Below are 23,001 nucleotides of genomic sequence, written 5' to 3' on the forward strand. Positions count from 1 at the left end.
GATACAAAAGGCGGAAAAGAGTATTGGTGATTTAGTTTTCTCAGACAATTAAAAAATAATTCACTTGTCATTTGACTGTGCTGGAAATGAGATTGTCCCAGGAACCCTGGTGGTGGCGCATTGACTAAGTGCTGGGCTGTTTTGTTCTGGTGACTGCACGGTACCACGGCAATCCAAAGTGTGATAGAAAGTTAAGGAAAAAGAAAGTTCTAAAAAAAAATTTTTTTTACGGCAAGAGCTTGTCCTGTGAGGGGGACTTTCGTCCTGCTTCCTGTCTCACTTGCTGCAGGTCCCGGGAGAGGATCTCAACTTGGGTGGGTATTGGCTCGGGTACTGCAGCTGCAGCGGGCCTGAAGGTTCTAGTGTATTCCGCTGTGTGTCCGTGTCTGCCTGGACATGTCTCCTCTGGATGAGCAGGAGAACGTGCGTACATCCAGCGAATAAGAAATAAGCAAACGCTGTAGGATAAGCATTGGACCTCAAGGCCACTTGAAACCACAAGGTTGGCAGTTCAAACTCACTAGTTGCTCCTCAGAAACACTATACAGGGTCACTGTGGTTTGGAACTGATTCGACGGCACTTTACAACAGCCACCTTGATGAAGTTGTGCTGAGTGTTCTGAAAATCTCTAGTTGTGGGTGGCATAGTGAATTACATCCATTCCTCATTACCAATGGGACCAGGTCTGTGCGAAATCAGAGTTCTTCCAGAGTTGGTCGCCCTCTTCCTCATCTTGTGCAGTGGGTCCTCTTCTCTACCACTATGGAGCCCGCAGGGGTTGGGGTGCTATTGCCCATCACCTACTCATCCTCCACCACTGCCTGCGTGGGGCTCCTGGTCTCCCTCTGTCTGCCCCACAGCCTCGTGGCAGTCCCCTTCCTCCTCCCCCCCCCGCTGACTTCTGCAGCACCCTCAGATTGTCTTCTGGCCATCCCCCGTGCACCGTGACCTTGTCCCTCTGTTGCCTCATGGCCTCTGGGCATTTCAGACTAATGGGAAAAGGCATTCCATGAGTCGATCGGCCTCTGTTCTCACGGGTCTAGTTGTTGTCAGGGCCGCCAGTGTAGAGTTCAGAGTGGCATCCAGGCCCAGTGTGTGGCTCTGACCATCGGAGGTGTTGCTCATTACCCAGGAGAACTCCTGGGTAATGAGATAGTCGGTAAGCGAGGAGGTCGGTGTGTTTGCATTTGTGCTTCTCATTCCAGCAGTAGCATCCAGAACAAATAGATACAGAATAAGCCTATGCTTACATGCTGCCTCTGACTGGTAAGGTTTTCATCATTGTCTTTCTGCCTCAGGTAGACACAGACAGTGCTCAGTAAACAGTTGGCCAGGAGGGAGAGCTGAAGGTAGAACCTTCCACACTTGAGGTTATATGCTCGTATTAGGTTTTTCAAAGCAGTGTGGGCTCTTCTCCCATACCATCTGTGGTTAATGTCGTTAACTGCTGTTGAGTTGTCTCTGACTCATGGTGGGTGACCTTGTGTATAGCAGAATGGAAGATTGTGGCTTCTCACACCATCTTTGTTGTTGTTGTTGGGACCCATTGAGTTGATTTTTGACTTAACAGCAACCCCGTGTGACAAAATAGAACTGCTCTATAGGTTTTGCAGGCTGCCATCTTTATGGGAACAGATTGCCAGATCGTTCTCCATTGAAGCTGCTGCATGGGATTGAACTAGTGACCTTTGGGTTGGCAGTCAAGTGCTTAACCGATGTGCCACTAGACCCCCTGGCTATCCATACAGTTTTTCATTGGCTAATTTCCATCAGTGGATCACCAGGCATTTCTTCGTTGTCTGCATCCTGATGGAGAAGCTCAGCTGAAACCTGCCCACCACGGGCCGCCCCGCTGGTGTTTGAGGTATCGGTGGTGTAGCTTCCAGCACCACAGCCTCTGTGGCACAGCAGACGGACACACTGGGTGTTGGTGCTTGTTACTGTGGTCCCCTGACCTGTGTACCTCTCTGCTCTTGCTGTTGAGGATTAATTAAGCCTAGAGCAAATGGTCACAACAGGTTTCAGGACGTTTGTTCCTGGTCAGAATCATACCAGGCAGAGTCCCAGAGTGGACACGGCCTAATGGGAACGGGGACTCATTTTACCTGGCAGGTCCTGGGGAGACTTAGCCCCTCAGTATCATCCACGGGAAAAGTCTTGGTGATGCAGTGGTTAAAGCTGTTGTCGAGTAGTTGAAACTCTTAGCTGTCTTGCAGAAGGTTTCTGAGGCTTTAAATGTTTTCAGGAACAGAAAGCCTTATCTTTCTCCCAAAGAGCAACGGTTGGGCTTGAACCATTGACCTTGTGGTTCACAGTCCAGTTCTTATCCTGTGGAGCCACTGTGCTCTCAGCAGTTAGAGTAGTAGGTTGCTAATCAAAAGGTCGGTGGTTCTAACGCACCAGTCCTTCTGAGGGAGCAAGATGCTGTCTGCTTCCATAAAGACTGCAGCCTTGGAAACCCTTTGGGCATTTCTACTCCGCCCTATAGGGCTGCCGGCGGCTGTGCGTCAGAATCAGCTGCACAGCAGTGGGCGGGCAGATCGATCATCAGGGTTTTGTTTTGTTTTGCTTGTACCATGGAATTGGTTCCAACTCAGTGACCCTGAATCGGGTTTCTGAGGCTGTAAATATTTCCAGGAGCAGAAAGCCTCATCTTTCTTCCAAGGGGTGGCTGGTAGCTTTGAGTCACTGGTCCTGCTCTTAACAGCCCACCCCATAGCCCACTACACCAGCAGGCTCCCTCACCAGGGCTAGGGCAATGTAAACACGACCGACAGCAGTACAGACTCATTGGTGATGCTTCTCCTACTAACAAAGCCCTCGTTTCATTTCCTTTATTTCTGGGTATCAGAGAAGGAAGTGACAATACTTCAGTGCAGTTCTCAATAGAACAACAGCTAAATCACCACCACCACAGTATAGGCACGCTTTGTATTGTCGCAGTTTGTAATAAACTTTTATACAGTTACTGCACTTTTTTTATATATACATTGAAAGTCTTGTGACACCCCTGCGTCGAGCAAGTCTTATTATTGGAGCCTTTTTCCTCAACAGCGTGCGCTCACTTCGTGTCTCTGTGCCGCATTGGGGTCATTCTTATAAGCTTTCCGACACTTTCATCGTGTTATTGCACACTGAATAGACTACAGTCGAGTGTCCACATCGCTTTTCTGTGCCTGGGAAACCGCAGCACTCCTGTGAGCCCCTTGAATGAGGCGGTCTGGATCCAAGCCCGCGGCATTTCCGAGGTCTGCCTGTAGATGGCGGTGTTTTAGTGAGCTTTTTCCTAGAGGGAGTTGGTCTAACGTGGAAAGCTGGTCTCACGACTGTCTAGTTCTGGGACGCTTCTGAGCATCCGCTCGCTCATCCGTAAAGTGGGATAAAGCCATTAGACTAACGGAGAAAATAAGGTTTTCTCTGTAGTGTGTTACAGAACCTCTGAGCGTTCATGAATGTGGGACTGCTTGGCTCTGAATATTATATGAGGGGGGAGAAAACCCCACAAATGTTTCCTTCTGAGTCACGTAGCTTGACTTAATGCAATGGATGCAGGAACCGGCAAACTTGTTCTGTAAAGGCCTGCACAGTCAGTATTTCCGGCTTTGTGGTCCAGACTGTACCAAACTCTGCTTTTGGAGCAGAAAGTAGCCGTGGCTGCGGCAGAAATGAATGGGCTTGTCTAGGTTTCAATAAAACTTTATTGATAAAAACAGGCGGTGGGTAGATTTGGCTTGCGTGCCAGAGTTTGGGGGTCCTTGCTTTAAAGAAATACCAAACACCACACAGGTTCCATCAGCTTGTTTGTTGTTGTTAAGTGCCGTCGAGTCGGTTCTGACCCACAGCGACCCTGTATAGGGTTTCCAAGGAGCCGCTGGTGAGTTTGAACCGCTGACCTTGCAGTTCAAAGGGCTTTGCAGTCTGGAGTATTAACCCACAGTGTCAGCTTGCTTACCATTTCCCAAACTCAAGGACCACAGCCAAGTTGGAATGCTGTCTTTCTCTGAGTCTTTCAACTCTAGGCTGAGTGCTCACGGAATAAACCAGGCTCGCCTGTCCTCCTTTTGGGTTTTGGCCCTGCTTCCTTGTAGCCTGCTGCAGAATCTCATTCATGTAGTTAGTGTGGGCCGACAAGCTCTCCAGAGACTGCATCTGAGCTGCAGTCAGCTCTTGGAGCTGGAGCCCAGCCTCTCCCGTGTGGCCTTGTTAGGAAGAAGAGCTTGGATTAAGTATAGAAGGAAACAACACTTATTTGGGAGGTGTTCTCTAGTGTTCACATGGACATTACATAAATTTATGCCTTTTTTAAGGCATCTTTGGGTGATAGAAATGGTTAAGCACTTGACTACTGGCCAGAGGGTTGGCTGTTCATGCCCACCCAGAGGCACCTTGGTAGATAGTCTGGCCATCTGTTTCCTAAAAGGTCTCCGCCATTGGAAACGCTAGGGAGCAGTTTGTTGGACTCTGCTTATGTGAGGTTACCCACCATGAGTCGGACTAGATGGCGTGGGAACTAACCCCCACCAGAAAGGTGTCGCTCAGGGGCAGACTGAGGTTCGTTTTGAACACCTGCTCCACACCATGTGTCATGGTGCACAGGTCTGAAGTGGCAACCAAGTGCTTTTCCAGTTGGGCTTCACACCCTCTACAGGGCCCAACCCTGTACAGCACCTGCTTTTCCAGCCCTGATGATGCTCCGACTCAGACCCTCAGGGGCTTCTCAGGGATACACAAGATGCCCACCGATTCTTAGGGTTGAGTCTCCATAAGAGGTGGTGTGAGCAAGCGTGGAAACCCTCTCAGTGTCGCCTGGGGGCCAGGGGGCCACAAAGAAGGCATAGACGGAAACTAGATCAGAGAAAATACTGACCTGTTTGTGTTTGTTTTAATTTTAAATCAGTCATGGTTTACTAGGGCTTACTCTGTGAATTGGTAGGAGCAGACGTGTGTGGGTCATAAGTAGACATGTATAGACACTTGGCCAGTCACTTGGCAGGTGACAGGGAGTCTGTCTTTGGATGAGCAGGGTCTGGGGACACCGGGGGATGTTTTAAAAACTCCCAAGTGACATTGCAGTCCCCAGGTCTCCAAAAGGAGTGGGGTTCAGCGGTGGGAGGCAGTGTGTGGTGTGGCCTCTCATTCTCTCACGCACACACACATGCACACATAACATGCAAAACATACATACGACACACAGACACAAGTATATATACTCATACACATGCTACATACCGACACACACACACACAATGTAATATGACACACAGAGACAAGCACATACATAAATACACACTTACACGGTATACATGTACACACAACACACACAACACATGCAGAACACCCGAATACACATTCACCCAACACTTACACACGCACTCTACCCCCCATTTCTTCAGTCCCATGGACCACATGGCCCGCCATACATGTGACAGAGGGGTCTGCTCTGGGAGCAGTGGTCCTGCAGGCTGGAAGCGGGTGGAGAACGGGGGTTCAGGTGCTCCTGGTACTTGAAGGAGCAAGCTAGGGCAGGGCTGCGGACTACAGTCTGTGAGTCAGATCTGGTCGGTGCCAGTGTTTGTGTGGTTGTCAAGGGGAGCATGGGCTTTATGTTCTTAAAGGGTCCATTTGAACCACAAGGTTGGCAGTTCAGGCTCACCAGCCGCTCCTCGGAAACCCTATACACTATGGGTTGGAAATGACTCGATGGCACTTAACAACAACGACAACAAGAAAGAAAATGACAATGACAAAATAAAGGAGAATAAGTGACAGGGACCACAAATCTCAAAATGTTTACCGTCAGGTCTTTTACGATAAAAGCATACTGACCTTAGAGCAACATGGATGGCTGGGCGTGTAACAAGGAGAGGAAGAAATACAGGTCAGAGGATGATGCCTTGTGTGTAGGAATGACATGACCGTAGACACAGCACAAGGAGGACCATACAGTGTGTGTGTGTGAGTGTTTGTGTGTGTGAGTGTTTGTGTGTATGTGAGTGTGTGTTTGTCTGTGTGTGTGTGAGTGAGTGTGTGTAGTGAAAGCCTGAAGTCTGGTCTGGGAACATACTCATTCATGGGGAGTGAAGATTTTGGGCAAGAAATGGGAGAGGAACATGGGGTTCATGTTTACCCATCATTATTTTATCCTTTTTATGTATTTTATTTTTGGAGAAGGAAGGAAAAGTGCAAAGAAGGAAGGAATATGTTTCCTTTTATCCATTTATCCTCCTCACCCACCCACTGGTCCCTCCACCCACCAGCCCATCCATCCATCCATTCACTCATCCACCCTTGCACTCATGCAACCATCCATCCATTCATCCACCCACCCATCTGTCTAGCCACCAATCCATCTATCCATCCATCCAAACACCCACCCACCCACCCATCTCCCCACCAATTCACCCACCCACCCACTCATCCATCTATCTGTCCATCCATCCATCCATCCATCCATCCATCCATCCATCCATCCATCCATCCACCCATTTACCTACCAGTCAATCTACCCACCTATCAATCCACCCACCCATCCATGCACCTACTCACTCATCTATCCATCCACCCACCAGTCCACACATTCATCCACCTACCCATCCATAACATCTTACACATCCACCTTCAGTTCTCCCCACCCATCCATCCATCCATCCATCTTACCAATCCACCCATTCATCCATATATCTTACCATTTACCTACCCATTCATCCATCTTACACATGAAAATCTCTGTAGGACAGTCTAGGAATTAATATTCTAAAAACCTTTCTTAGTGGTTCTGATGTACACCAACACTTAGGGACGCACACAGCAGTCCCTGTAGACAGTGAGCAGCTTGCTTTTTGACTTGACGGACAGGAAGCTCAGAGCCAAATTTAGTGTCAGTTAACTGTACTGGGTTCTGTTGTTTGTGAAGTTTATTTTAACATTCTGTTTATACATGCTTCCTCGGTGTAAATGTTTAAATCTTTCTGGAACATGGATGTTACATTTGCATCCCCTTGCTCCTGGATTTGAAGTGCTGTGGCGCTGTGGGTTAATGTGCTGGACTGCAAAGTTGGTTTGAATCACCAGGTTGGTGGTTCAAACTCAACAGCTGCTCCTCGGAAACTGTATACAGGGTTGCCATGGGTCAGAACTGACTTGATGGCACTTGCTAACCAACAAGTATCATCTAGTGTCATGGATAGATTCTGTCACCTGCACTTTGGCCGTGGCATCAGGAGGGACTGGTTCCTGGGAACTGCTTGTTCAAGTAAGAGAATCAGTGAAAAGGAGGAAGCCCCTTAAATAGATCCATCAACCCAGTTTCTGCAGCAATGAGCTCCTTACCAGCTGTGAGGCTGCTGTAGGACCGCGCGGTGCTCTGTTCTGTCGTGCATGTGTCCCTGTGGGTCAGAAGTGACTCAATGACACCGAACAACATACCAACAAGCATGAACGATCTTCCGCCTGTGTGCTCGCACGCACTCCCTTCCTCTTGGCTTCCCCTGGAGTGTGAAGGAGGGAGCCGGCACATGGTCAGCATGTGGGTCCGGGGCATAGGGGCTGCCAGATGCCTCAGAGCCTGCACCTCGAGACAGATCCTGGTGCTTACTCAAAAGGTGGAGAGGACTTCTGTCTAAGCCACACCTCTCAGCTAAGGCTTCCATTGGGGTAGGGCCCGGGTCTGGGCAGCTCTGTGTTTGAAGGTTCTCCTGGTGACCCTACAAGGTGGCTGTCAGGCTCTTAACCTCTATTCCCATCTCCCTCTTGGTGCTCTACAGGGATGAGATTCAGCAGGTTAACCGTGGTGACTGAGCCTGCCAGCTGCCCTCACTCCACTACCCGGGCTGCGTGTTCAGGAAGGACGTTATTCTAGACATCAGGAAGCGAGCTCTAGGCTACACTATCCGTCAGCAAAGCAGGAGACTAATGTGTTCAGCGTCAGCTGGATCTTCCCTGCTTTTTGGTGAGCTCTTGTGTAAAGTTCGCTCGTTTGCCCGTTTTCATTCATTCCTGATTTGTTCCTACTCTGCAGTCCCATCTCGTCCTTCATCCTTCGCAGATGGGACTTAGAGAAGATTGATACCACCCCAGGGAAGGTCCTTTGATGTCCATCATCTTGTCCTTAAGTTCTTATGTTGAGATGGAGGTAGGGAGTGAAGATGAAGACCTGAAATTGCAGGCTGGAGCAGGGATGGGCAGAGTGTGTTGGACTCAGACTTGGTAATTAGAAGGTCTGGAAGAGCCCCGCTTACAGGTGATGGGACCAACAGAGGTAGATCGGGTAGAGGGTGGAAGGGGAGACGTCCTCTACCAGAAATGCAGGGTGAGAGCCAGTGAGATAGAAGCACAAGGTTCTGAGGACCCCACAGAGGACCCCAGAGCTTCACACAGGGCGGCGTTTCCATCTTACCCACATCAGCAGGAAGGTGGGACTTCCTGCTGGTCCCACTACCACCGTCATCACTGATGTAGTAACGTCTGTTTTCTGATGGCCAATTTCCCATTTCACCATCACCTAACTCCACACTGCTGTCTAGTTGATTTCAAATCTTAGTGACCCTACAAGACAGAGCAGAGCTGCCCCCTGAGGTTTCTGAGCGGGTCACTCTTTATGGAAACAGAAGACCTCATCTTCTCTCAGCACGTGGCAGGTGGGTTCAAAGTACAGGCCTTTTCATTAGCAGGCCAGCATTTAATCCGTCCTGCACCCTGGACACCTTAAGTACCCAGTGTAGTTCTCAAGGTCAAAAAAGTGATCTCAAAATGTAGTTATCAAGGTCAAAAATCCAGAAAACAGGCTTTTGGATGGTGGTACCTGTATGTGGAGAATTGCATAGGTTAAAACTGGACTTGGTTGTTACGTGCCATCAAGTCACTTCCGACTCAGAACAACTCTGTAACCAACAGTGTGGTTACCAGTCCAGTGCTTATCCTACAGTGCCTCACCAGAGCTAAAACTTGACCTTTGTTGTTAGTGCCGTCCCATTTGTTCCTATTCATAGGTACCCTGTATAGGGTTTCCAAGGGTGTATATCTTTGTGGGAGCCAACAGCCTCACCTTTCTCCTGTGGAGCAGTGGGTGGACTCGAACTGCCCACCATGTGGTTTTTGCAGTCCACTGTGCATCTTACAGAGCCACATCGTTCCCCAAATTGGACTTTGTTGTTGTTAAGTGCTGTTGACTCGGTTCCAACTCATAGCGACCCTGTATAGGGTTTCCAAGGAGCGGCTGGTGTGTTTGAACTGCTGATCTTGTAGTTAGCAATATTTATCCCTTGGAGAAAAGATGAGGCTGTCTGCTCTGGTAAAGATTTAGGGTCTCAGACACCCTGTGGAGTAGGTCTACTCTATGAGCCACAATCGACAGGATGACAGTGTGTAAAACTAGCCCATCTGTAGACAATATCTGATCCAGGGATCTGTCTTTGGTTTGTAGTTCTGTCACTAGGAACCATGATTCATATGCTTAATATAGTGTTTCATTATATTACCGTCATCACTATCAGTGAGTTAAAAAAAAAATCAGTGTGAATTAATATATTTTTTTCCCCAAAGGCCCCACCGCCATCCATAAGTCCTTATGGCTGTTTCGTCAGTTTGTTGTACTTTCATGTAGCTTTTGTGTTGCTGTGATTCTGGAAGCTCTGCCACTAGAATTTGGAATACCAGCAGGGTCACCCATGGTGGACTGGTGTCAGCCAAGCTCCCAGATTAACAGAGCCTAGGAAGAAGGAGTGGTAGACCACTTCTGACTGTTCAGCCACTGAAAACCTTATGAACAGCAGTGGAACCCTGTCAGATAGCACCAGAATATTGACGATTGAAACATTATGAATAGCACCAGACTAGTGTCAGCAGTGGGCCCAGGTGTAACAAGGATTCTGAGGCTGGCGCCGGACCAGGCACGGGTTCGGTCCGTTGTGCACAAGGGTCGCTATGAGTTGGAACCGACTCAGTGGCACCTAGGCAGCAACAGTAGCTGCAGCAGCCTTGGCGAGACCCCGTGGTTGTCTCCTTTGACCCTGCAAGAGATGATTCTGCCCCATGCAAATAGAAACAGGACCCCGGCAGACCAGTGAACTAATCTGGACACAGTTTTATTAGCTCAAGTTTTGTGGCCCATGTAGGAAGTCTGTTCAGGACCTATTTTGCAGAGTAGCAATCCATGACTTTGTACAATTGCTCCCATTGGCTGGCAGGGGGTTGCTAAGATGCTTCTAGATATCAGTTGGAGCACTTACACTACCATACAGACAGACACTAGCGAAGGGGGCATTTCTTCTGGGATACATTTTCTTGGCAAGCTACATGGGGGAGCAGTGGCTTCGGTGGACCTGGTGAGGCGCTGGAGTTAGGCCAACTTACACGCGAAACTGAAGAGGGCGGAGAGCAGAACGGAGCTGAGGCTGACGCGTAGGGCCCCTGCTGTGTTACAGTCCACTTTGGAGTTCTTGCAGGAGCACACTTGCACCCTGAGCTCTGTGATGTTGGTCATGGGAGGCTTCCCTGAATCCGTCACCATGACCGGCAGGTTGTAGTTGGCTTTGTTCAGGTTTTGAAGCAGGCTTACCAGGGCGTGCGTATCTGCGGAGACAAGGGGGAACCTCATGAGAGAGGGTTCAAAAACAAAACCACAAAACACAGATGCCATCCAGCCAGTTCCGACTCATGGTGACCCCATGAGGGTCAGAGTATAACTGTGCTTCATCTGGTCTTCACTGGCGGATGTTTTGCAAACAGTTGTCCAGGTTCTTGAGGGCGGAGTCATGGCTACCAGCCAAGTGTGTTCCATGTCTGCACCACCCAGAGATGGTGAGAGCAGATTACACTTTCTTAATGAAAAGAGTCGGAGCACACGGGACAGACACGGAATTTACTTTATACTCATGCGAGTGTTGGGACTTTAATGAACAGAAATGGAAATGAAGAATTCACTTCCTCAGTTGCACCAGACACACTCGCCACGATTGGCTGCCGGCAGCTATACGAGACAGTGTCGTTGTGGAACATTGTAGATCACCAGAGAGCGTTCTTTGGGTCATTGCCAAGGTAATCAGTTTCCAGTTGGTGAAGATGACTGGGTACCACCCACTCCTCCCTGTACATTTAAAAACTATCTTGGTAAAGATCACATTCAGCATCTGGAAACATCTCATTAACGGCCACCCTCCGTAAAGGTGGTGGCAGACAGAAGTGACCATCCCATAGGCTCTTCATCACTCAGATAACCATGGAGTTTTTTTCTTCAAACTGGCCCTTCTTTGGCACAGATAGTACTAAATATTTAGAGAAAAGAAATAAATTGGGGATGGAGAGAGCGTTTGAAAGGCATCCTGCCTATTAAATAAAATCACACAGGGAGAAGTGAATGTGCGGATATGAAAACAAACACACACAAAATGATTAATGTGATCCACTCCAGTCACATGGAAGATGAAGACCAACAGAAACCAACACAAATCCTTTCTAACTGTCCTCAAGTAAAGGAAGAGCTCTTCCACAAGAAAGTTCCAGTTGGAACGAACCAGGAATGATGATTCAAATCAGCCATGGTCATGAGACCTTGCAAATAAAACACCCCTCAAACCAGAGAAGGGCCGCTTTAATTAAAAATAATCAGTGCAACAGAATTCTTTTTTTTTTAAAGCAATAAAGTAGGCAAACAGGCAAGCAGAATCAATGATGAGAGAAAGACACTAATAAAATAAGATATGACATAGGCCCATAACATTATAGATTTTTTAATAGAAAATTTTACGCACAGTGGGACAGTATGTTCCAAATGTAATGAAATGGGAAATTTACCCTCCTCCCCGCAAAAGTGCCCTTCACTTCATTATTGAAGACAGAATACACTAATTTGTGCGTTTTGTATGTATGTGTGTGTGGCTTTATTGGAAAGTAAGGTGAGCATGAACTTAGCAGTTAGCTCACATAGACCAAGGGGAAGAAATTGGTGAGGGTGTACAGATCCAGGGATACGAAATCCTTCAATATATTGGTGTTTCAGGTTTCATAGGGCAGATGAGGACCATGAGGTTCCCGTTTGGAATCCCAGCTGCCCTTGCAGAAAGACTGGTAGAAAGGGAACTTGCTTGTCAGTTTCATCAATGGAATGGAGAGGACACACAGAAAAAGATCAGAAAGTGGAGAGAGAGCCAAGGTGATTGTGAAGTTTCAGTCTAGGCTGAGGAGATCTAAGTCGTAAAATGAGAGATGGAGAATTAAAGGTGGAAGACTTCATAAACATTCTTATCTCATTGCTTTTCTTCTCTTTAGTCTTCTAAGGAAGTAGGCATTCCATAGAAGATCTCATCAATGTGTGCTGGTGGAAGTTGATGTCAAAAGCTTCCCCAGATGGCTGAGGCTGGAGGGATAACCCTGAACCGAGATATGGAGAGGCAGAGGTAGGAACCCTTGGCTTTCTTTTCAAGGCCAAAGATGGGGTCAATTGGCCAATGTTGTGTGGGGGCCACTTACCAGGAAAGAGACTGTGGGGTTTAATTCAACGAATGAGAAAGGAGAAAGAATCCGGATCTTGTGACAAAGTACTCCGGGTAGGTGCTACTGTAGAGTGGAATGGTGGGCTGACTTCGGAACAGAAAAGGAATCAAATGAGAAAATGTTTGCATTGGTAAGAAGCTGCTAGTCTACATTTCCACAACTGGTATTTGCTGTCTGGTGGGGAAATTAGATTTGTAATACCAGGTGTACCTCTTTATATGGTTGTTCACTTTGCAGATAGATAGTGCATTCTTTACAAATTGAAGGTTTGTGGCAAGTCGGCACTGAGCAATTCAATTGGTGCCAATTTCCCAACACCATGACCTCATTTTGGGTCATTCTCACAGTACTTCAGACTTTTTCATTGTGCTACTTACTGTGCACACTTTGTAGATTGTCATCCAGGGTTTTGTATGCCCTGGGAAACCGACAGTCATTGCACTGGCTTTATTGTGGCACACGCTTCTCTTTTGGCTGGAGTCTGTAAGTGAACTCACACTAGCTCTGGGGTTGCCTGTATGTAACTAACATGAGGCACACCAGGTGGGAGTGCTCGCGGTTGTGCACCTGCTAGAATCTCAGCTCTCTGAGATCAGTTCAGAAGGGTTGGAAGAGGAGTCAGAACGGAAGTGGGATGACTGATGTTACATTGAGAAGATAACAATGAATGGGACGAAACGTGTGTGAACTGTGGGATGGAAACTCTTCGCTCACTTCACAGTGGCTGTGGTGGTTGGAGTTGTGTGCCACCAAGTTGGCTCTGACTCGTAGTGGCCCTCTCGGGGGTTTCTGAGGCTGGAAATCTTTACACGAGCAGAAAGATTCATCTTTTCTTCCACAAAGTGACTCAGATATTCCAACTGCGGACCTTGTGGTTAGCAGCCCAGTTCATCATGCTACCAGGGCTCCTTCAAGTAACACTATTGTTGTTGTTAAGTGCCTCTGAGTTGGTTCCGGCTCATAGCGACCCTTTATGGGGTTTCCACGGAGCTGCCGGTGACTTAGAACTGCTGACCTTGTGGTTCAAACCGACTTGTGGTCCAGCGCTTATCCTGCAGCGCCACACCAGGACCCAATAAAAAGTTAGAAAAACAGAGAGTCAGAGGAGCAGAGCCCTCTGGGAAAGAAAGAGGCAGCTAGTTGACAGCCCACGGGATGTGGTCACCAAACTTACTGTTGATCTTGGAGATCTTCCACACCTTGTCTGGGACAGCCTGTTTGTGGATCTCAAATTTGAAAGGGTCTGTGTTTGGGTGAAGATCCTTATCTGAGGCTCCCAGGATGACGACACTGAGGTTTTTGGCGTCCTCACAGACCTCGGCCACCGTGGGGTAGATGAAGGGGGCGTTGTCATTCACGTCCTCCAGGGTGATCAGCAAAGTCCCGGTCCCCGTAGCGGGAGGGTTGCCTGCGGGAGAAAGAGATGTCGTTAATACATACCTCTTCCATCAGCCTTCTGGCGAGGTGCCAGCCACCTTTAGTGTTATAACCAGTTTCCAGATAGGACTCGCCACCCTGACTTGCACGTCCCTGTAAAGTTCATTGATAGACAGAGCCCTTGACTATAGAGGAATGGGGGAGACAATGCTTTCTGCTCATGGTAAGAGTGACAGTCATGGATACCCTACGTAGTTCGAGTGGACTTGAGGGCAGTGGGTTTACCCTATAGGAAAGAGTCCTGGTGTCGCAGTGGTTAAGTGCTTGTCTGATGATCAAAAGGTTGGTGTGTCAACCCCACCTTGTGAGGCAGTTCTACTCTGTCCTATAGGTAGAGCTGCTAGGGGTCAGAGCCAACTCGACAGCTGTGCGTTTGGTAGAATTCTTGCTTTCCATGAGGGAGACTTGGGCTTGATTCCCGGCCAGGTTGTGGGTGTTGCTGTGATGTTAAATAAGTTCCAGTAGGGCTTCCAGATGGACAGGAAGGAAGGTCTGGAAATCTTCCAAAAATCGGTCAATGAAAACCCTGGAGATGTTGGATTACAACAGTCTGGCCTACCATCAGTCATAGGCTGAAGCAGGATGGGGCAGCGTGTTGTTGCACCTGGGGCCGCTGGGAATCAGGGTAACAGGGTAGCTGAATGAAGAGAAAGATTTACTCTAATGGGCTTTCTTGTGGAGGAGGACCAGGATCTCAGATGGCCAGTGGCCCCTCTTTGGAGTGCCTTGGACAAATTGTTTCCACACCTCTTCAGTCTTCATCACTCTTCTTACTTCAGACAGGGAGACCCCCAATAGTTTGGGCCTTATTGTTAAAGCTTTGCTCTATGGACAGAGCACTTCCTGAAATGTTTATCATTTTGGAGAACATGATTTTATGAGGCCCTTATAATTCCCTAAGGAACCCTGGTGGCACTGTGGGCTAGGTGAGGTGCTGTGAACCACAAGGTCAGAGGTTCTAACTCACCAACGGCTCCTCAGGAGCAAGATGAAGTTGTCTGCTTCCATGCAGATGGACAGTTTCGGAAACCGTATACGGGGGTTGCGCTGAGTCACTTTTGCCTTGATGGCCGTGCGTTTATACTTACCTACCTCACCAGGTCTTCCACTTAAAGGATGGGCATTTCGTGCTTATAGGAAGCCGTCTTCAAACCCATGCCGAATCATTTTGCATTAGAGATTTGCTCTTGGGACCAACCGTTAAGAACGTATTTTCTGTTAGCCATGAAGGGTGGTGGTGGTAGTGGCTGTGTGTGGTAAGTTGGTTCCAGTTCACAGTGACCCTGTACAGGGTTTCCAAGGCTGTGAATCTTTACAGGAGCAGAAATCTTCATCTTTCTCTCGAGGACTGGCAGTTAGAGATTCAAACTGCTGACCTTGTGGTTAGCAGCCCAACTTGCAATCCACTATGCTATCAGGGTTCCCTTAGCCATGCGTAGTAAGTATGTATTTAACAAATCACTAAATCATGTGTCAGATGCTCACTGTGGGAATCTTAGCGTATGGATCTGCCGTCTTCCCTGAAGGCTCTGACGTGCCTCAGAGTGTATACATCTGCACGATGCCTTATTAGCCTCCACCCGACTGCTGAGTCTCACTTTATTTCCTCCTCTGTTTAGTTTTGGAGTCCTGGTGCGGCGCTGTGGGTTAATGCGCTGGACTGCAAAGGCAGTTTGAACTGCAAGCTTGGCAGTTCGAGCTCACCGTCTGCTTCTAGGAAAACCTACACAGGGTTGCTGTGGGCTGGAACTGACTCCACGGCACTTAACAACAACATTATTTGTTTTTAAGGAGCCCTGGTGGTACAGTGGTAAAGCACTGGGCTGCTAAATGCAAAGTTGGCAGTTCAAACGCTCCAGCCACTCCATGAAGAAAGATGCCCCCAAAACGTACAGTCTCAGAAACCATAAGGAACAATCTGTCCTCCAGGGTCCCTGTGAATCGGTGGTGGTGATGTGTCATGGCATCGGTTCTGACTCATAGCGACCCTGTATAGCATTTCCATGGAGTAGCTGGTGAGCTTGAACTGCCGACCTTGCAAATCAAACCGACTCTGCAGTCCAGCGCATTAACCAACAGCACCACATGTAAATTTGGGTGAAGGGGAAGGGAAACCCAAATGTGACAAAACCCATGAAGAATGTAAGCAACGTCACTAAATAATAATAAAACACAACAGTGGTCACGTAAACGTCGGCTAACGTCGGAGCACATATGGCATGAATCATCGATGCCTAATGGTGGTACGTCATCAACTTTTGTTGGAGTTGGATTACTGAGAAATGCATAATTACTCTGAAGTTGCCTTTCCAATGTCAGTTGTAGCCATCTGGTTGAATTTCTGTATTGAAAAATTATCTTTCTCTTTTTACTGAACAAATGGGTGCTTCAGAAGAATCCGTTTTATATACATACATACATATATATATATATATATATATATATAAATGATTTGAAGGCATTTGGTAGAAATGGATGAGAAAGCATTGTAAGTATTTGAAATGTGGCCACAGGAACCGGCCTTTTGTGAATGTAACTAACAACCGTCTTCAATTTCCATGGATTGCACCCAGCTGAGGCTGGTGATATCTTTTTCGGAAGAAAATTGAGTAAGTTCATTTCTGTGGGGGATGGAGTAAAGCAGGATTCCCCCAACTCCTTGGGGAGAAGGCCTCCACTGCCAAGGAGTTGATCCAACACATAGTGTGACCCTATAACGCTTTATGGACACAGATGGTCTCATCTTCCTTCCATGGCATGGCTGGTGGGATTGAACCACCAACTTCACAGTTCAAAGCCCAATGCCTAGCCCACAGCACCACCAGGGTTCCTTGTTTGTACATACAGGGTAGAGAAAATCCACAGCCACATTCAAGTATCATTTAAAATATCATGATTTTTCTCACATCCTCTTGGCTCCAATGGTTTCCAAAGCCCAGCAGGTACCAAGGTTCCTAGCGGTTTTCTTGGGGGTGTAGCTACAATCCCTCCCTCCCTACTGCATACACACACAGCATAACCCAAACTCAGCACCCAGATGCAGTCAGGGTTGTGCCTCTCTGTTGTGGAATTCGCCTTTCAATGGTTGGTGGTGATGTGCCGTGGAGTTGGTTCTGATTCATAGCAACCCTATACAGTGTTTCTGAGGCTGTAAATCTTTATGGGAGCAGAAAGCTTCATCTTTCTCCTGTGGAACAGCTGGTAATTCCGAACTGCTGACCTTGCGGTTCACAGCCCGATTCGTAACCACTCCGCTACCAGAAAAGATTTCACGTGGAGCCGGACTACCAGGGCATAGACCTTGGGTCAGTGCCACCTCTTGGCTGCAAAGATTCCTCCTTTTGTTCCTCACCCTTGTACTGCCATTCCGGCCTGGCATGAACTAGGGGGAGGTTCTCCCTTCCTTTCCTGCGGATCTGCATCAGGGTCTCTGTCTGAGAGGACTGTTCCTTTAGACCACCAAGGTGCTTTTGCCTCCTGGGTCTGCCATCGTCTTCCTGGTTCCCACCTTGCCTTGTCCCCATGGCTGGGCTCTGCACTGACGGCTTGATGGCTTGTAATAACCTCAGCACATTACGTAACCAGACACGATCCAATTGATCCCCTTTGCCTCGTTCCAATGCCGACGTTTCCCCTTGTACTTTCCCTTCTGTAGAGCTGCAGGATAATGCACTGGACTGCAAGGTTGGGCTGGACAGCAAAGTTGGCGGTTCAAACCTCCTTGAATCACTCTGAGTGGGAACTGACTTGATAGCACTTAACAACAACAAAGCAGGGACAGCTGCCTGGGAGGTGGTCCAGTCAGTGGCCCTGGCTCGGCCCCACATGGACTTTCTCCTCACTGTTACCCGCCTGGCATCTTTGAGGCTGACAAGTTCGCTCTTTTACACTGGGTCTTTGGAGCTCTCGGGTATCTCTTTGGAGCTCTCGGGTATTGGGGTTGTTGTTCATGTTAGATGCTGTGGAGTCAGTTCTGACGCTGAGGAACCGTGTGTATAAAAGAATGTCACCGTCGCTGTGTTTGAGTCCACTTACAATCCAGCCCATTGAGGACCTTCCTCTTTTCGCCAACCCTCTGCTTTTCCAAGCTGGATGTCCTTCTCCAGGAACTGGCCTCTTGATAACACATCCAAAGTACAGGAGACAAAGTCTCTCCATCTTCACTTCTAAAGAGCATTCTCTGGCAGCCCTTCTTCCAGCACAGATCTGTTGGTTCTTCAGGCGGTCCAGGGTATGGTCGGTATTCTTCACCAACACTGTAACTGACATGCTGCAGTTTTTAGGTCTTCCATTTTCATTCTGACTTTTGCAGGCATATGAGATGGTTGGGAATACCACGGCCACTTGACTTTTTAACACATTTCCCCAATACCATTCATCGTTTAATTCTCTGACAGTTGTTTCCAAGGACGTTGATGATGGACCCAAGTAAAAGGCAATCCTTGACAACTTCAATCTGCTTTCCAGTGGTCACGTTCTTTATCGACCTAGTTTTGAGGATTTTTGTTTTCTTTTACACTGAGGTGCTCTCTCTGTTGAGGGCTGTGGTTTTTGATCTTGAGCAGGTAAGTATTTTAAGTCCTCTTTGCTTTCAGCAAGCAAGGTTGTGTCATGTGCATATTGTAGGGTGTTAACGAGTCTTCCTCCAATCCAGATGTATGTTCTTCTTCATATAATCTAATTTCTCGGATTATGTGCTCACTATACTCTGGTAGCATAGTGGTTACGAATCGGGCTGCGAACCTTAAGGTCAGTGGTTCGAAACTATCAGCCGCTCCGCGGGAGAAAGATGAGGCTTTCTACTCCCGTAAAGATTTACACCCTTGGAAACCCTGTACAGGGTCGCTATGGGTCGGAACCGACTTGATGGCACTTAACAACAACAACAACATACAGATTGATTAAGTATGGTGAAGAATACAACCCTAGCACCTGTTTTCTGATTTTAAACCATTCAGTGTCCCCTTGTGTTCAAACAACTACCTCTTGTTCTATGTACAGGTTTCTCATGAGAACAATGAAGCGTTCCAGACTGTTCATTCTTTGAAATGTTGTCCATAGCTCGTCGTGATCCACACAATCAAAAGCTTTTGCATAGTCAATAAAGCACAGGTAAACATCTTTCTGGTCAGCAATGATATTCTTGCTCCATGTCCTCATCTAAATCTGGCTTGAACCTCTGGCACTTCCCTGTCAATGTACTGTTGCAGCCATTTTTGAATTATCTTGAGCAAAATTTTCTTGCGTGTGATATTAATGATATTGTCTGATGATTTCTGCATTCCATTGGATCACCTCTTTTTGGAATGGGCACAGATATGGATCTCTTTCAGTCCATGGCCAGGAAGCTGTCTTCCAAATTTCTTGGCAGAGATGAGTGAGAGCCTCCAGTGCTGCATCAGTTTGTTGAAAGATTTCAATATATATTCCATCAGTTCCCGGAGCCTTGTTCTTTGCCAATTCCTTCAGTGCAGTTTGACCTTCTTTCTTCTGTACCATTGGTTCTTGAGTATATGCTATTTCTGGAACATTGATCACTTCTTTTTGGTATGAATTCCTTCCACCATCTTTGGATGCTTTTGAAATCTTTCAATATTTTGCCAAAAGAATCCTTCAGTATTGCAAGTTGAGGCTTGAAATTTTTATTCACTTCTTTCAGCTTGAGAAATGCTGAGTGTCTCCGTCCCTTTGTTTTCTCTCTAGATCTTTGCGTATTTCATTAAAATATTTGATTTTCTCTTCTTGATCTGCCATTTAAAGTTTTCTGTTCAGCTCTATTACATCTTCATTTCTTCCATTTGCATTAGCATCTCTACACGGGAGAGCAGGTTTCAATCTCTCAGACATCCATTTCGGTCTTTTCTTTCTTTGTCTTCTTAATGACCTTTTGCTTTCTTCCTGTAGGAGTTTCTGACGTCATCCCTCAGCTCTTCTGGGTTTCTGTCATTGTCTAATGTGTCAGATCTGTTCTTGAGACGTTCTCTAAATTCAGGTGGGGTATGTTCAGGGTCACAGTTTGACTCTCGTGGACTGGCTTTAATTTTATTCAGCTTCTGCTATGAATTTGCATGTGAGCTGGTCTGTTACACAGTCTGTCCTGCCTTGTTTCACCTGGTGATATGGAACTTTTCCAATGTCTCTTCCCACAGATGTCGTCAATTTGATTTCTGTGTATTCCATCTGGTGAGGTCCATATGTATAGTTGTCTTTTATGTTGCTTAAAAAAGGTATTTGCAATGAATAAGCCATTGGTCTTGCAAATTCTGTCATGTGACCACCAGCATCATTTCTAGCACCAAGGCCATATGTTTCAACTACTTATCTTTCCTTTTTCTTTCCAACCTTTGCATTCCAATCATCAGTAATTATCAGTACATCTTGATTGCATGTTTGATCAATTTCAGGCTGAAGAAGTAGGTAGAATTCTTCAATTTCATCATTTGGTGCATACCTTTGAATAATAGTGGTCTTCCTTGTAGGTATATGGATTTTATCCTATCACAGACAGCACTATATTTCAAGATAGATCTGGAAATGTTCTTTTTGATGATGAATGCAACTCCATTCCGCTTCAATTTGTCATTCCTGCCATAGTAAACCATGCGATTGTCTGATAAAAAATGGTCACTACCAGTCCATTTCAGCTCACTAATGCCTAGGATATGTATGTTTATGTATTCCATTTCATTTTTTGACAATTTCCAGCTTTTCTAGATTCATACTTCATAAATTCCATGTTCTGATTATTAATGGATGTTTACAGTTGTTTCTCTTCATTTCGAGTTGTGCCCCATCAGCAAATGCAGGTCCTGAAGGCTTTACTCCATTTGCGTCATCACAGTCAACTCTACTGTGAGGAGGTAGCTCTTCCCCATTCTACTTTGAGTGCCTTCCAGTCTGAGGGGCTCATCTTCTGGTGCTTTTCATCATTTTTCAATATTCTGGTGCTATCTGACAGTGTTTCACAGATATAGTCATAATGTTTTCAGTGGCTAAACATTCAGAAGTTGTCTGCCTCTCCTTATCCTGAGTCTGTCTTAGTCAGGGAAAGTTCAGCTAAAACCTATCCACCAAGTATGAACTTGTCGGCATTCCAAATGCTGGTGGCACAGCTTCCAGCATGACAGCAACAACACACAAGACACCACAAGGTGACACACTGACAGACGAGTGGTGGCAACAATCTGATTCATCTGCTTCTATAACATGAAAAAGATAATTCGTAGGCAACAATCCAATACATAGGAATTATCGTCTTCATTTTGTAAAAGTAGAAACTTAGAATCTAGAGGCAGAAGCAGTGTGTCCAGCTACTCAGCCTGAGAGTTTGCGTGCATGTTGGATGTTGAGGAAACACAGCTTTCCCCAACAGGAACGTTTGGTTGTAAGGTATCCTGACAGTCCTGGATATGTTTTGATGTCCTCTGAATCAGATAGCAAATAACTCTGTGACTCGCTAGAATTTTAAACCACATTCTAGATGGAAATTATGCAGATATTAAAGATGCAAGAAATGAAAGGTTTCTTCTCTTGCCGTCCATCCACGATCCAATCCATTTTCAGGACTGCCCCTGGAGCCAAGTAAGCAATCCTAGTCAAACTCCTTGGATTGGCGATCGTTTCTGCAGTTTGTCCCGCAGATCTGTGTAGACCTCTTTTGCTCTGGGATAGGTATGGGACTACAGCACTAGATCCAGTTCCAATCTCAGAGGTAAGCCCTTAGCTTTGTACACGTAGAAGCTACCTCGTCAGTTCCCCATATTTCCATACTCTTTCCGATTCCAACTCGAATGCCCCGCCACTCGGGTTCGAGGTCTTCTGTTTTGGCTCTCTCCGACCACCGTCTAGGCTGGAGAAGGGGCCTTCCATAGGCTTACCTCCATCAGAGGCAACCAGGATCTCCTGTGTATGTGTCTGCCTTCCCCACAACTCAGGAGCTCACGGAACATGAGGATGATGCTCCGCCTGCGTGTCTAGAACTCAGCCAGTGTTGAATCTCCTCCCAGGTGGTGACTGCCTATGTTCTGTTTCTAGCCTGCCCAGGTCTCTGCAACAGCCTATGGGATCTGTTGCCTGTCCCTAAAAATACATTGTCTGGATTTCGGATGCTTGTAGTGTCTGACTTTGACATACGGCTCCATCTCACTGTCTTCCTTCTCTCCTCAGTGCTCTGTGCCCTCCTGTCTGTTCTCGCTGTCTTTGTCTTCTGCAGGCCTCATCTCGTTCCCCACCCCCCTGACCCCCAGCATGAAGGAGCTTCTAGGAGGGATACTATGTGGTTGGTGGTGTGCCGTGGTGTCAGTTCCGACTCATAGCTACCCTGTATAGGGTTTCCAAGGCTGTAATCTTTATGGGAGCAAAAAGCCTCACCTTTCTCCCACGGAACAGCTGGTAGTTTCAGACTGCTGACCTTAAGGTTTGCAGCCGATTCGTAACAACTCCGCTACTATATGGGATAAAAACTGTGCAGTAATGTAGTTGTTGGGCTCACTGATGTATTCTGGGACTATCCTTCGTCTTGTAGACTAGATGATGACAGGACATCAGCTCAGCCTTTCCCACCCTGGGCTCCTCCTCCCTCAGTGCTCTGACCCCTGACAGCGGTGTCACTCTCCTCCCCAGAGACCTGCTCTGACCAGTCATGGTGTGTATGACCCAAGGTGCGCTCTTCCTGTCCCACACAGTTGTGTTCTTTCTAAGAACGCCACAAGTTCTAGCAGAAGTCACGTACAAAGGTAAAAACATACGTACAACTGAAAAGTACATTCTTGGCGTGTATCTGGTTACTCACCGCTGTCGATGGCCAGGAAGAGGGCCGTGTAGACGCTGTTGTGAACGAATGGGGACTCGCGGTCCAGCACGGCCATGGTGTCCACAGTCCCGTTGATGGGGTTGATGTTCAGCCAGCCTGCCGGGTCCTTGTAGACGGAATACCTGAAACACAAACATCATTCATGACGAACTTACTGGATGCAGTGCACAACCGTATGCTAGGAGTTGGGTGGAGTGTAACACCAGTCCAAAACCACGTGCCTGCTTTCCTCCCTCAGAAAGACCAGGTTGACCTCCAGCTC

The 23,001-nt window shown here is 47.2% G+C and overlaps 1 protein-coding gene across 1 annotated transcript in view; it reads right to left on the reverse strand.

Annotated features, from left to right (window-relative positions):
• Positions 1 to 276: 276 nt before the first annotated feature.
• The window catches only part of CDH13 (cadherin 13), a 1,415,213-nt gene continuing 1,392,488 nt past the window's right edge, over positions 277 to 23,001 (reverse strand). The window contains exons 11-14 of the mRNA XM_006860296.1: positions 22,719 to 22,861; positions 13,665 to 13,898; positions 10,352 to 10,570; positions 277 to 458 (exon numbers count right to left, since the gene is read on the reverse strand). Coding sequence (XP_006860358.1) covers positions 277 to 458; positions 10,352 to 10,570; positions 13,665 to 13,898; positions 22,719 to 22,861 — 778 coding nt within the window. The remainder of the gene's footprint in view (positions 459 to 10,351; positions 10,571 to 13,664; positions 13,899 to 22,718; positions 22,862 to 23,001) is intronic.

Source organism: Chrysochloris asiatica, unplaced genomic scaffold (genome assembly GCF_000296735.1).
Source record: "Chrysochloris asiatica unplaced genomic scaffold, ChrAsi1.0 scaffold00037, whole genome shotgun sequence".
In the NCBI taxonomy this organism is placed as follows: Eukaryota; Metazoa; Chordata; class Mammalia; order Afrosoricida; family Chrysochloridae; genus Chrysochloris; species Chrysochloris asiatica.